This window comes from Cannabis sativa, chromosome 2 (genome assembly GCF_029168945.1).
Source record: "Cannabis sativa cultivar Pink pepper isolate KNU-18-1 chromosome 2, ASM2916894v1, whole genome shotgun sequence".
NCBI classification, from domain to species: Eukaryota; Viridiplantae; Streptophyta; class Magnoliopsida; order Rosales; family Cannabaceae; genus Cannabis; species Cannabis sativa.
The window spans coordinates 58,097,185-58,113,040 of record NC_083602.1 but is presented as its reverse complement, the minus strand read 5'-3'; the positions used below and the strand labels follow the sequence as shown (position 1 = coordinate 58,113,040).

At 30.9% G+C, this 15,856-nt stretch overlaps 2 protein-coding genes across 2 annotated transcripts; one reads left to right on the top strand and one right to left on the bottom strand.

Moving 5' to 3' along the window:
• Window positions 1-5,000: 5,000 nt before the first annotated feature.
• Window positions 5,001-5,790, top strand: LOC133034397 (phosphopantothenoylcysteine decarboxylase subunit VHS3-like). The gene is made up of 3 exons (XM_061109478.1): window positions 5,001-5,109; window positions 5,206-5,586; window positions 5,692-5,790. The coding sequence occupies exons 1-3, from the start codon at window positions 5,047-5,049 to the stop codon at window positions 5,788-5,790; spliced, it is 543 nt and encodes a 180-aa protein (XP_060965461.1). The 5' UTR covers window positions 5,001-5,046.
• A 3,614-nt stretch (window positions 5,791-9,404) lies between these two features.
• Window positions 9,405-10,608, bottom strand: LOC133035036 (uncharacterized). The gene is made up of 3 exons (XM_061110670.1): window positions 10,374-10,608; window positions 10,235-10,282; window positions 9,405-10,150 (listed from the first exon to the last, which is right to left on the bottom strand). The coding sequence occupies exons 1-3, from the start codon at window positions 10,374-10,376 to the stop codon at window positions 9,551-9,553; spliced, it is 651 nt and encodes a 216-aa protein (XP_060966653.1). The 5' UTR covers window positions 10,377-10,608; the 3' UTR covers window positions 9,405-9,550.
• Between the last annotated feature and the right edge of the window lie 5,248 nt (window positions 10,609-15,856).

Below are 15,856 nucleotides of genomic sequence, written 5' to 3'. Positions count from 1 at the left end.
TTTAGTTGTTCAGTTAAGAGAAAATGAGTATATGTTTATTTTTTACTAGTAAATATATTTTTAAGTCGGTGTACATAATTTTTTTTATTATTTTTTAGAGTTTATGCAACCTGTGGAGTTTGTTTTGATTCCTATTTAATTTTCATATTATAGTGAAGTTGTTATGAAGTTGTTTGTTGGTTGTTATTTAGTTGTTTAACTAAGAAAAAAATAACATTATATATATTTAGTTGTTTATTCGTTGTTATTAAGTTGGCTAACCAAGAGAAAAATAAGTATATGTTTAGTTTTTTTTGTGTGAACATATATTTTTTGAGTTGGTGTACAAATATTTTGTAGTTGTTTTTAAATTTATTTTATAAATTACTGGTATTTTTTCTTTCTTGGAGTTTATTTTCATGCCTATGTAATTTGCATATTAGAGTAAAAGTTGTTATATAATTGTTTATTTATTTTTATTAAGTTATTTAACCAAGAAAAAAAGAATATACTATATACATGTTTCTTTATTTGTGAGTTGTTTTTATTTATTTTTAAAGTTGACGCTATGTGTTGATGCCTAATTAATTTTTAGTTTAAAGTAAGTTGTTATTGAGTTATTTATTCCTTGTTATTTAGTTGTTCAGCTAAGAGAAAATGAATATATATTTTATTTTTTTACAGGTAAATATATTTTTAAGTCGGTGTACATAATTTTTTTTAATATTTTTTAGAGTTTATTCAACCTGTGGAGTTGTTTTGATTATTTTTATTTAATTTCATATTATAGTGAAGTTGTTATGAAATTTTTTGTTGGTTGTTATTTATAGTTGTTTAATTAAGAAAAAAATAAAAGTATATGTATACATATTTAGTTTTTTATGTTACATATATCAAGATAGCTGTTATGTTTTTTTTTTGATATTTATGATGAAAGGAATAAAATTATATATCAAGATTGTTGTTATATATATATATATATATATATATATATTATGCGTATTTATGATCAAAGAGCAAAATAAAATTATATAACTCTGTAGTTTTGTTGCTTGTTTGTTTCTTTGAAATTCTTTACATTATTTATTGATGTCCAATTGATTTACATAGTGCTGTTATACAATTATTGTTTAGTTGTTATTAAGTTGTTTGACTAATATAAAAATAAGTATATAATTATTTGTTTATGGGTACATATATTTTTGAGTTGTTCAAAGTATTTTGTAATTACTTTTAATTTTTAAGCATTTTTGTATGTTATTTTTCTATTTGTTTTGAGTTGATATAATATGTTGATATTTTATTTTTATTTTATAATTGGGTTGTTGTCTAATTGTTTGTTTATTGTCATTTAATTGTTCAATTTAGAAAAATAAAATGAATATATATATATATAGTTTTTTATAGGTGCATATATTTTTATTTTATTTTTTTATTGTAAAGAAAGTGTATTATATTTTTTAATTGATTATTCTTTTAGTTATTTTTTAATTGAAGTCTAGATAACTTATTGCTATTTTTATGAATTCTATAAATTGTATATCTTTATATATAAAAAGTGGCTATTTAACTGCAATTGTTGATTTAACGATTTTTTTTAACGATTCCTTTTTTTTATTTAGCCTTACACGATTAACTTAACAGATTGTTAACGTTAAACGTTAACAAATAAATAAACTCAATAATTAAACCCAAAAAATTAAACAATCTTTTAAAACCCAATAATTAAACCAAAAAAATTAAACAATCTTTTTTTAAAATTAACAAAAAAAAAATCATCTTACCCACATATCTCTCTAACAAATCGTACAATTTTTGAATTTTTTTTACACGGCTTCATTCAAATTTCAAAAAATAAACCCAATAATTAAACTCAAAAAATTAAACAATTCAAATTTCAAAAAATAAACCCAAAAATTAAACAATCTTTATGATTAACTTAATTCCCAATTTTTGAAATTTTTTTACACGATTAGGCTTTATTCAAATTTCAAAAATAAACCCAATAATTAAACCCAAAAAATAAAGTGTACTACGATAGCATCGAAACTCCAAGTTTTTTCGTTGTTGACTATGTATCCTTAAATTCTTATATTTATAAATTCATAAAAATCTATTCTTTTCATGATTATGGTATGTATTTACAATATTTTTATTTTAATCTAAGTTGAGATTTTTTTTCATCGTACACAACATTGTTTTCTCCTCTTCTTATCCAATCTATTTATTTTTAATGAGAACTTCCAATCCAAATCTAAAGAGTTTGTAAATAATTGGGAAGCTATTTATTTATTTTATATTTTTTTGGTCAGATTTATGAAAAACAAACTACACAACCGAAGCCAAGACAAGACTGTGCAGATTTTGTGGGATTCATTACAAAATATATCATCAAAAATTAAAATTTTAAATTCCATTTTTTAAAAAAAATATATATATATTATCTAACTAAAAAAAATTAAACATATATTTATGAAATTTTTACATGAAAAATCCTTTTTACTCTCTTTATTACATTATTACCCTCACACGGCTATTACTACATTTATACTTACAAACTTATTTTTATTACACATTTACCACTTACTCATCATACCATGCATACACGTGTTCTATCCCCATGCATCATCAATCAAATCATACTCTCTTCCCTCTCTTTTTTCATTTTGTTTTGATTTCATTTTCTATTCTTCATTTCTGTTCTCTAAGTTCATTTTGAAATCAAGTAACCTCCATTAACCACTCACAATTTATCACGTTTTTCCCTCTTCTTTTTGGTTCATCCACGAATTTTCAACTTCCACTTAGCCCACGATTTAGCAACTGTTTTTCCCTCTCTGTTTCATTTTTTTTCAATCTTATTTATACCATGGCAATCACTCGGTCATCTTCATCCCCTTCTCCAGTTCTCAAAAAGAAATCAAAAATGGGCAAGAAATCTTTGGCCAACAAATCCAAGGGTAAACGCCCAATCATTGATGATTTTGATTCTGATTTTGAAGCTCCCATGCCGAAGCGTGTGAAACCCACTTCTTCGAAGAAATCGAAGCTGAACTTGGAGGAGTCCTCGCTTCCAGAAATTTCTGGGAAAAAATTTCAGAAACCTGTTACACATTCTGCAGATCGGACTGAGGTTGGTTTTTAGTTTTATTTTCGTTTCCCCCTTTTCTTCCATTTCTGCTTTACCCAGATTTTTGGCGTTTCATGTTCATTTTGCTTTGTGTGATTTTAGGGTTTCATTTGTGCATTTTGTTTCATGTTTTTAAATTTTTTATTTATTTATTGTTGCTTTTTATCTTTCCATTTGATTCTGGTCTGGGTGTTGTTATTTAATTTTGTTTTGTTTTCTTTATTTTTAGTGTTTTTTTGTGCTTACAGGTTATGTGTTTTGTTTTCGTTTTTGGTGTTTTCAATCATTCTTCGTTAGTTTCTTTTCAGTTTTTAAATAGTTTATTCTTTGGTATGTTTTGATGTGTTTTCGATTTTCATAAGTTTTTGTTGTTTGCTGTTATGTTTTAGATTTCAAAACGATTTTCAAATCTTTGCTCTATATTTTCCTATAGTTGTATATGTTTTTTAGTTTGTTTGTTGTTTTAATATAGTTTTGTTGTTCTTTTTATACTGCATTTTTCGATTTCTTTTAGGGTTAGTTTGTTTACTGTTTTTTTTATGTTTCCAAACGATTTAAGGTCTTTGCTGTTATTTTCTGTGTAGTTGTTTGCCATTGATAGTTTGTTTTTAGTTTGTTTGTAGTTGTATTACAGTTTTCATACTGTTTAACTCAGGATTTTTAATTTATATTGGCCCTTTTTTGTTATGTTGCGGTGTTTGGGATTTGTAAATTTAGTCCTTACGATTTTTACGGATCTAAGTGTGTGTGCACCGGTGTGTGATTCTGTGATAAATAATATTAAAAACACTTTATCTGTTAATTTGCTTTCTTTGTTTCGTCAAACTCAGTTTGGGCATTTTCTGGATATGCCTGAGTTTGTTTTTCACCCACAAGTCGTTCATAGTTTACTACTAAGGGAAGTTTTACAGCCTAATCCTAAGGAGTTTTGGGCTAAGGTTGCTGGCCGTTGCATACGGTTTAGTGCCGAAGAATTTTACCTTATTTCTGGTTTAGATTGTTTCGGTGATTGCAACAAGTTGTTGTTTTCACAGGAAACAAATCAATTGGTAGAAACATGTTTCCGTGGTGTAAAAACTATTGACAACAAAGCCATCGAGGATGCTTTTTTGGGTAGTCGGTGGGGTTTGGATGAGTCTATTGGTTTGAAAATGGCTGTCTTGTATTTCATTCAGTGTTTTCTTCTTAGCAATACTCCTGACAAAGAAGTGTCTAGGTTTGTTCTAGATATAGTTGATAGCGGTCGGTGGGATGAGTATTGTTGGGGTAGGGAATCATTTGAATTGACAATTGACTCATTCAAAGGTAGGATTGAGCATGGGATCATTATGAAAAATAGAAAGGCGAGAGAAGGGAGGCCAATATGATGGCCGGTATAGGGCATTGGGATGTCCTTGGGTTTTTCTTGTTTGGTTTTATGAATGCTGTCCCGCAATGGTGAACTCTTTACGTAAGAGAGTTTCATCTTATTCAGGATTCTGAACTGGAGCAACACCATCGTCACCAAAAATCCAACCCTTCGAGACTTGAAGGGCAAGATTTTTGATTTACCTTTGGAGAAGGTACTTTACAGTTTCTTTCTTGTTTTTTCTGTTTTCTTTTCGGTTTAATATATGTAGTTGTTTTTTGGTTTTTCCAATTGTTTTAATTTTTTTTCATACTATGTTTAATTATGCTGTTCAGTTGAAGATAAAAAACATGCGTCCTACTGATGAAGAGAGGCAGCAGATTCAACTTGACGGTCTATTTCTCGATGAATCTATTGATGAACGTGGTGTAGTGAAGCAATCCTTCGAGGGTGGCTCATCTTCAAAGAAGTCGATTCGGAGATATTGATTGGATGAAATCTAAGTGGAGATGCTCGGTTCGAATCAATCATCATTGGCGAGGACTTCATTTCGTTGAGGTGTTTTGTTGATTTTAATTTCAAATCTGTAATGACTGTAATTAAGGATATCCAAGAGAAGGTTAATGCCATTCATCGTCGTCCTTCTGACGAGGTATTTATTCTTACTTTATTGTTTAGGTTTTTTTATTTTTTTTTGTATAGTTTCTTTACTGTTTTATTTAAGTTTCATTTATGTTGGCTGATACAGGGAAAGTCATCGGATGAATTAGTAACTCAAGATTCTGATGATGATCCTGATGATGATGATGATGATGATGATGCCGAGGATGATGACAAGCAATTGCCTGATCCAGAAAATATTGATTCCGACTCCGACGATGGTGGTGAGTTGGTTAAAGTTGGTGGGGATGCTGATGATGCTGACAAGGCTGTTACTGCTGTCCCTTCTGCTGATGTGAATCCTTCTGAGGATGTTGGAGGGAGTGATAAAAATGTTAAGGATGTTGAGAAGCCGAAGGGCGATGAGTCTCGATTGAAGGGGGACGATTTCTTTGATGGGTTGAGCCAGCTTGTAATAGATGATGATCAAGTTGTGTTGGCTGGCTTGGAGGCTGTTGCTAAAATCAATGTAAGTTTACTTTTAATTGTTTTCAAAAAAACTAGGTTTCTTTTTGGTTGCTCTTTAGTTTCTACTATGTTTTGCAACTGTTTTAATGCATTCTTTATTTTTTAGGTCCCCGCACCCAATCCAGATGTTGTTGGTGAAAAGTCAGATGCCATTCATACTGATGAAGAAACGAGGATCCGTCTGCGATACACCTCTGTTGGATAAGAGGAAGCGTGCTCCGGCCTTGAAATCTCCATTTGTTGATTTCGGGTCTGCTGATGTTGGGAGCACTCCAATGGAGCTTATGTCCTCAGGTTCTCAGTCTGCTGGGGATGATAGGGATTTCAAAATGGTGACTTATGTGAAGGGCCTTTATGCTCTTAATGATGCTTTTGCTGATCCCGTATCTACCGAGATTGAGGCAAAATTTGACTCTTGGATTGGTGAAGGATTGCTTAAACATCCCAGGTGACTGTTTTTTATTAAATCTGTTTTTGTATTATTTTTTTTTTCCAGTTTTATTCCTGTTTTAATGCTGTTTTTTTGCTGTTGTAGGCATTATAATTGTTATGAAGACGGCGCAAAGAAATTTACCCCGGGTTTTAGGCTAGGTGTTGATTATGTTGAGGATAAAACTTGGTTTTACCATTTGGCCACATGCGACATGTTTATGAACGACTCGGTAAAGTTTCCAATTTATATTGTACTTATGGTAGTTTGTTTTTAGTTTCTTTATAAATGTTTTTTAGTTTTGATACTACATTTCAGTTTTTTTACAGTTGTTAAACCTTTTCATTTGTGTTTCTGTGTTGTTTTTTTTTCTCAGCATATGAACACCATATTCTATTACCTTCGGAAAAAAGGTAAGTATTCTTCCGCTGTGACGTTGAATTTCGCAACCACTGATTGTCTTTTTGATGATTCCATCCAAGCATTGTACCACAAATTTAACAAGGCCAAGTCAATGAAGACTAAGATGTCACACATTCACGCTGCCCACCCAATTGCGCATTACATCCGAGGTATGCGCATTCCCTGTTCCAAGCCTTGGTATGAAGCCGATCACGTGCTTTTCATCATCAATTTAAGAAGGGAAAGTCATTGGGTTTTTGGGCGTCTTGACGTGCACGAAAGGACGTTATTTCTGTACAATTCTTTGAGAACCGCGAAGATGAATGCCGCAGCTAGGAATGCGATGAAGGCTTATTCCGTGTTGTTGCCTTTGTTTTTCGATTTACTTGGGTTCTGGAAGAATAGAGCACAAGTTCCTGCCTCAGTTTCTGACCCTACAGCTCCATTCAGAATCGTGGAGCTTAGTGGTCTTGCGTCTCGGCGAAGAAGTGAGTGTTTCTTTTAAGTTTCTTTTATGTTGTTTTTTAGTTTCTAATGTTTATTTTTTCTCTATGTTTTTTAACAGTGATTGTGGAGCATATGTTGCTGCCTTTGCTGAATTCTTTATACACGGAAAGGATGTCCCTGCAGACTTTGACATCGAAGTTTATCGAACCCGACTTGCTGCACTTTTCTACTCGTACGGACAAAGGAAAATTGACGAAAGTATTGATAGCGAGGATGAGAAGCAATCCAAGTCTTCTAAGGCATCTAAATTGAAGAAATAGGAACTTTTATTTTGGTGGCTTTATTATGTTATTTGTTGAATCTATTTACTTGACAAGTTTTAGTGTTGTTGTTTCAATGTAGGTATTATATTTGATTTTATACTATGTAGCTGGTTTAAAACTTTTAGGATATTTGACATTCACTACTTATAATATCTTTATTGTATAGGTTTGTATTTCCCAAAGTTTTGTGTTTTTTTAATTGTTCAAGTTCATATATACGGTCGCACAACTATGGAGAAACTATTTACCAACTAAATACAAACTATGTTTTCATTTTTCCTAAATAGTGCTATGAATGTATATTTATTCTTCGTATTCCGTTAACTATTTTCCCTTATTCAAGTTATGTTTTATCAATTATTGATCGTTGCCTTTAAAACTGTAAACAATAAGTCATTCCGGTTCTTAATATTTTACAAAGGGTCGCAACTGTAACAAAACTATTTTGAAACTATTAAAAAACTGTTTCAAATTTCATAAAAATGAAATCCCATGTATTTAGAGCATCACAGATCAACTTTGTTTGAATTTGCACACAAAATTAAACAATTCAAATATTTCATATGTATCTATTTTATTGCTTGATTGTTGCATGTCTTTCGATTGTGTCCGTGTTGTCCACATTTGCCGCACCTGTTATGTTTTTTTGTATCCCATTCAGATAAAAACCTTCGTTTCCTTGGTCTTCCAGATCTTATTTTTGGTTTGGTGGCAGAACAATGATATCTTTTATGTTTTGTGGCACATCCCAAGTTGTGTGATTGTGTACCGGATATGTTGAGCCGCTGTATGTTTCAAGCCATGTTCGCGTGGTGTAATAACCCGAACAGTAGTTGTAAACATTCAAGTTCATCTCTTTTATAACAGCAAGCGCATGAGCACACGGTAACTCATCAAGTTGGAATCTGTTGCAACTGCATGTTTTCTCCTTGAGGTTGATGACCCATGATCTGGTTAGTTCAATGACTTCGAACATGGTCTCGTTTATTGGTTTTACTCATGCGGATTAAGTGTGAAACTGTTAATATGTATAACAACGAAAAACAAACTATAAAGAAACTGAAATGCAACTAAAATATTTAACATGTCATTACATTTTCTGTCAATGATTCCACAAAGTTGTCGACTAATTTCTTTTCTGCTGTAGGTGTTAAAAATGTTGTTGTTTTCTGTGCTTTTTTCCTGTTTGTGTATGTCCATTGTTGAATCAATGCTCTCAATGACTCCATCAGTGTTGTGATTGGTAGCTCTCTAGCTGCCAAGTTTGTCGCATTTAGAGATTCAAAGAATGTTTGAAGTCATAGTTGAATACTGTTGTTTTGCGGTGGTATCTTGACCATTTGTGGTATCCAACTTGTTGTAAATATGGTCTTACACGGATGTCCAAGCCGTCCAACTCGCTCATATCAAATTTCCTCTCCGTGTATGCTCCGGCTGCAGCGAAGAATGGTTTATCCTGCTTGCTTGCATTCTTCTTGAAGGTTGCTTTTAGGTTGCTTAACAGGTGGTATACACAATAGCAATGTGTGATTTCTGGAAATACTTGACAAGCTGCCTTACTTATGCTCTCATGTCTATCTGAGATCAAGCACTGTTCCTCTCTAATCCCATATGTTTCTCTCACTTTTGTGAAAAACCATTGCCATGAGTTGTTGTTTTCTGAATCCACAACAGAAAAAGCTAGTGGAAAAATGTGCCCATTTGCATCCTGTGTACAAGCAGAGAGCAGTGTACCTCCATATGTTGATTTAAGGAAAGTTCGTCAACAACTATTATAGGTTTGCATTTCTTCCATCCTTTTATTGATGCATCCAGTGCGACAAACAAGTACTTGAAGCTGTTGTCATCCTCTGTTTTCCATGTCACTATTGTTCCGGGATTAGTTTTTTGCAACATGTGCAAAAAACCGGGCAGCAACCTGTATGATTCGTTGGCTTTTCCTCGTAATTCTTCTTGCGCGTGCTCTTTGCTTCTCCATGCTTTCATGTAGTTCATTCGACCCCATACTTGTGTTTCATTTCTCCTCTGATGTCTTGTGGCGTTTGAGTTGTTTTTATGTTGGTGAACCGTGGCTTGATGTAGTTTCCAATCAATTTCGTTGTAGCTTGTCTCTTGTCGGCAAATCTGATGTTTAGATCACAAGTGTGTATCACCTTTCGTCGTACTTTCGAATGATGAATGACTTTGTTGGCCGTTTACGGATGCTTTGTTAGTGCCCACTTGCATTTTGGATCCAAACAACAAATCTTGTATGTTTTTGCACATGATTTTTTAACTCTGAATTGGAAGTTGTTCCTAATTGCATAGAAACCAAGCACGCTCTGCAGTGTTTCTTTGTCTTTGTATATTTGTGCTTCTTCTATTTACGGATGATGCGGATCTGTGATTAGTAGTTCGTCATAATCTGTGATTTCTGGTTCCTTTTTTCTGTTGTTTTCCAGTTGCTCAACCATTTCCTCTGCCACAAGTTTTGCATAGTCCATGAAGTCAAAACTTTCTTCCCCAAATTCCGGTACTCTTGCTTCAATTATATGTTGTTGATTTGTTGAGTCTTCTGTTGTTGCTGCATTGTATTCGATTGGTTGGAAGGCGCTTCTATGTGTAATTAATGAATTGTCATTTCCAAAGAATGTTGCATCGATGGTTGTTGTTGGGTTGTTGATGACATTCACACACATTGGGTATGTTGTGAAGTCGGGGTCTTTCAGTTTGAGTTGTATGTAGAAATGCAGGCTTTGATCATCCTTTATCCTCAATGGTTGGTATCCTTCCTTCACTTGATATTTCAGTTGCAAAACAGTGTTTTCTTGGTTGCATTCCAGGGCATCTTTGAGTTTCTGTTGCAAATCTTCATAGTTACAATTGGCAGAAATGTAGTGTCCACTGGCTTCATAATTTTCATAATTCATTCGATCATCGAATTTTCCATTGTAGAAGACTAGGAATGGAATGTCTTTCCTTTCCTGTGTTTTTGCAATTGTTATTAGTCCGAGGCAACGAATTTTAAAACTGGTTTTATTATGTTATGAAATAGAGTACAAACTTACTACTATCTCTGTTCCTTTGTTCAAGCATTGTGTTTCCTGTCCAGATTCCTGATTTTGCCATTTTTTTGGTAGTTAATAAACTACAAAGAAACGAGAATAAAACTATTAAGAAACTTCATTTAAATTTTGGGAAACTAACCATTTCTCAAACTGTTCTGTACTCTATCTTTTCCACAATAAATTCCTGCAAAAAACGTAATGAAACTATTATTAAATGATTATGCAACTGTAAACCAACTGAAAAACAACGATTTTATCCCCAAAATTACATAGTTATAACGCATTGTCATTTTTCATCATGTTTATTCGAATCAGATCGATTTACAACTATTATAAAACTAATTTGCTACCATTAACATATATCTTACCTTGTACATATGCTAGCTCTAGGTACTTGTCATATAACACTTCTTCATGATTTCGAAACCATTTTCAAACGATTATGCAACTGTAAGCCAACGCAAAAAAAAATGAAACGAAGTTATTAGTATCCCTTGTTTCCTTAATCATAATCAGTTCTTGTTTATTGGTTTTTACCATATGTATTGCCTGTTGCACACCATTGAATCAACCAGAATGCAACTAAAAATACTGTGTATCATTGTTGAAAAAAAAATTCAGTTCATACCTTTTTTTTGGATTTGAGGGGGAGCTCCAGATCTGTTCAATACAGATTTACATTGCTTCAATCTGAATTTTCGACGATCGTTTGAGTGATTTTGCACTATAAAAACCGAAATCAAATGTTGAAATTCAGTTTCTCCACGGTTGTCCTGCTCTTTTTTTTAAAAAAATTTCTGTTTAGATCGTTGGATTTGTTCGTTTCCTATTGAAATTCGACGGGATTTACAGTTGTTTTACGTTCGATCTGGTTTCATTCTGGTTGCGTGGCCGACTGCATCGATGGAGCTTCATTCATCCTCTCCGTTTGTGACGTGCGGCTGAAGGTAAGGGCAAGTGGTATTTTTGTAATATTTTCATTTTGGGCTGTACAAATGTTGATTGGGCCGGCCCACAGTATTGTTGTAATATTTTACCATTTTTAGAATATTCCTGTTTTTTTCCCTATATTTATTGCATTTAACATCACTTAATTAAAAAAAAAAAAACTAATTATACGTGCAATGCACGTAACATTAACCTAGTATATCTTTATATATTAAAAGTGCCTATCTAACGACAATTCTTGGTTTAACGATTCTTGGTTTAACGATTCCTTTTTTTATTTACACTTACACGATTAACTTAACAGACTGTTAACGTTAAGCGTTAACAAATAAATAAACCCAATAATTAAACCCAAAAAATTAAACAATCTTTTTTAAAATTAAAAAAAAAAATCTTACCCACATATCTCTCTAACAAATCCTACCATTTTTAAAATTTTTTTACACGGCTAAATTCAAATTTTAAAAAATAAACCCAATAATTAAACATAAAAAATTAAATAATATTTACGATTAACTTACATATCTCTCTAACAAACTACAATTTTTTGAAATTTTTTTACACTGCTTCATTCAAATTTTAAAAAATAAACTCAATAATTCTCATTGCTTTTGGTAAAATTTACACCTTTAATACTTCTTTGTTACTTTTGTTGTGCTATTTTGAGTGAAGGTAGCTTTATAATGAGCAGATGGAATTTTAATACTTCTTTGTTACTTTATAATCGAGACTTTGAGAATTGAGGGTTCCTTCTTTGTCTAATTTACACACGCTTTGCTTATTCTTAATTTTGTAATATTTGTTTTTCCAGGTCAAATATGTTCTTGATGCTATTATTTTAAGAACTGGAACAAATGCAACATATATTATAACCTTATTATTATTGTTTCCAATATGTTTTTACTGGACATAAGACTTTAATTTAAATTTATTATTCAAATCTCTCTAAATTAAATATTATTTATTTTTTATTCATTTATTTCCTTCCGAACTCATAATATAATACTTAATATAAAACATAGCATACGTGCATCGCACGTAACAATATACTAGTATATCACTTATATATACTCTAAATTAATAATTAAGATATTATATTTAAATAGAGGAAATAAACTCATATATATCACTTATTGTTATAAAATAATATAAAGTAGATGAGAAGAAAGAAGAAGAAGATGAAGAGAGAAAGAGAAAGTGAATGAGAATATCTGAGTTGTTTATTCCAATGGGGTGAACCCTTATTTATACAAATACAAGAGTGAGATATTAAGAAACTAAGAAAAAGGGAAACTAAGGAAAAGAGGAATGTTGATTACAATTCATGGTAATAAATAAAAGATTTGGACATCCATAATAATATTTATAACACTCCCCCTTGGATGTCCATAATAACTGTCTTATTAAAAATCTTGCTGAAAACTTGATCAAAGAAAAAAGAGTATAGTGTAAACTAACTCCCTCCCCCTCATTTAGGCATTTGTGGAGATCTTCTAATCGACGAATTTCGATCTTGTCTGCCATCTTCTCAAATGTTGATGTTGGTAATAACTTTGTGAACAAGTTTGTAAGATTGACACTTGATTGAATATGTTGAACACCAATATGCATTTTCTTGAAGCGTATAAAGAAGAATTTCGTGAAATGTGTTCTAACTCTATCTCCTTCAATGTACCTCCTTTTAGTTGAACGATGCAAGCAGTATTATCCATAGAGAATTGCTTGGGTTGATACTTCTTTATTGAGTGCAATCCATATGTTTCCCGAATATGCTATGCCAATGATCTCACTCACACACATTCTCTACTTGCTTCAAAAAATGCAAGTATGTTAACATGATTTATAGTTGCCTCGTTAAAAACCTTGCCAGAAAAACCCAGTGGGACAAAATCTGAGCTAGGGAAAAAGAGTACAATATATATTTCATATTCATAACTATTTGTAAGTTGCCTCGTTAAAAACCTTGCCAGGAAAATCCATTGGGACAAAACCTGAACTAAGGGAAAAAGAGTGCAACATGAATATGTCTCCCCCTCATGCACATATGATCCATAATTCTTTTGGTGATAATATATCTCATAAGATTATTGTTTATCACTTTTAAAATATCACCATATATAATCTTTGATCATATATTTTCTATAACTCTTCCAGAGTATGTATGGACTTCTAAATTATAGATGAGGGGTTCGTGGAACATTAGTCTTTATCCAACTAATTGTATCATTCATGTGTGTACACAACTTTGTTCATACGAAAATTTAAAATTTCAAGTAGATATGAACATAACACATTAATGGTACTATAAATTTTCATTTGTGACAATGATGGTACTCCAAGACCATATATTTATTCCATCTTGTTTTATGATCTTAATTTACATATCAAATGATCATATATCTATAATTCTTAATACATATGAAGTACTTCAGGACTTCAATACTAATGAACAAACTTTATACATTTAATATTTCTCGATATATAAAAGAAATAAAAGTTTGTTCTTCAATTAATCAAAAACTCTTCAAGAGTCTATCACAACGTATAATTTACGTATTTATACTGCATAGACAACCATACGTATTTTTCAAACAATAATTTACTTACATGTCTTTATTTCATACAAAGATCTTTGTCATATAGTGCGCGCGACTTAGAATTTATATCACTTAAGACATGTATGAAATTCTTCTAGAATTTTTAGATAAGGCTTATTTCAAATTCTCACTATATTAGGAGCTCCAAATAAATAACCTTTTGTTGCAACATTTATGTGACGCTTATAAATCCTCATAAAATATATTTCAGGCTATAATCAAATAATGATTATATTTTCTCAATATTTAAGCCTTACTTCAATCAATCTCATGTCTATGCAAACTTTGTACAACAATTCATTATGTACAAATACATATATGCAAATTTCTCATTAGAAAAATTTATTTGCACACCCTACAGGTCTTACTTCACTTTATGTGAGTAAATTTGCCTGGATTGCGTCATAATATTTTGGCCAAAAATCAAAATGTATGTCGATGATTCTCGACAAATCTAATACCATGATCCTTGCTATCTCATGTTAGTTTATTGCATATGCAAACATTCAATATTTATTGTCGACAAAAATTTTAATAAATGATAATTTCCTCCCATATTGACATAACTTATAGAGATCTCTTTAAATTACATATTTTTCAAATATGTTTATCATTTATAGGTACCTATATAGAATCACTTCAGGGATTCAATTATGATCAAATGTGTTATGTCTAACTTCTCTTGGGAGTCTTTTCGAGTACCGTTTTCATCACGGTTATCATTTTAATACTTTATAACATTAAGGTATCTCCATGAGTACCTTTAGATTTAACAACTTCAGGGCAAATCAAATGAACATTTATTAATAATTTCTACATTGTTCATTTACGCTTCAGGCGTTTTCAACTCATTCTATCTCAACTTTGAATAATATTGATTTGCAGTTGGTATATATCATTTTGAACTATATTGTTCTTATATACTTTGTGCAAAGATCATTTTTCAAAAATTATCATCAATCCCAACTGCTTCTCTCCCCCTGATCGAGAGAATTTTTAAAAATTGTGATATCTAATAATATTAATACACATGTAGGGATTTCAATATATCACAATGAATCAATATTTGTTTAAACTCATATATACTATATGACATTGAACTTTAGGTTCAATAAACTTTAGTTTCAAGTTCAATCCTTATGAACTTAATTCATTTCTAAGAATGAGTCATACGTGTATAATTAGAAATACATAAATTTACACATTTTGTAAATGCATGATCATATAATCTTATCACATCGATAAGAAACTATGCAATAAAAATCTAACAATAGCTCAAGATTGTTAAGGAAATATAATTTAAATATTTTCTATGTGCAAATATATGCACATTCTTCTTTTGAGCCTTATAAATTAACAATGAGAAGAATCTTCTAGTTCTTCAACAAAATTTAGTCAAATTCTTTGACAATTTATTGCATATGATTGATCATGTCAAAATAATTCAATTCATGAACTTCAGATTCACTATAATTTGTATTTCAATGAAACTTTCAAAATGTAATGTAAATTCATTACAACATAATCATTACAAGTTTCATTTTTATATACACGAATAATATAATTATATTATTCTCCAAAACATATACACTCTTCAGGAGTCACTATTATGTTTATCAAATTTTATATTTCTTCAGGAATCACTATCATCAATTTAATGATGTGTATTATATAAAATGTACATAACAACTTCATCATGTTGTTATAATGGTCAAATAGATATAACCATAATATATCATTCATTTTTCCTGGTATCTTTTTAACAAGTCGTCTAATTTATTTAGACTATTCATCAGTCTAATTATCATGACTTGATATATTATATATTTAAATGTACAACATATAATAAGTTATTTATTATCACTTTCATAACTAGATAAAAGTTACACATCTAGGTACATACAAAGACATTTTACTACTCAAAGTAGCAATTGTATGTAAGACTTCTTCAGGAAGCTTTTCAACTAATCATTTTGTGATTCTTTATCACTTTGATTATATTGGATCACTAACAAATATTAGCAAATTATATATCCACTTTTGGGAATATGCAAACTGAATTATATAGTAACTATAT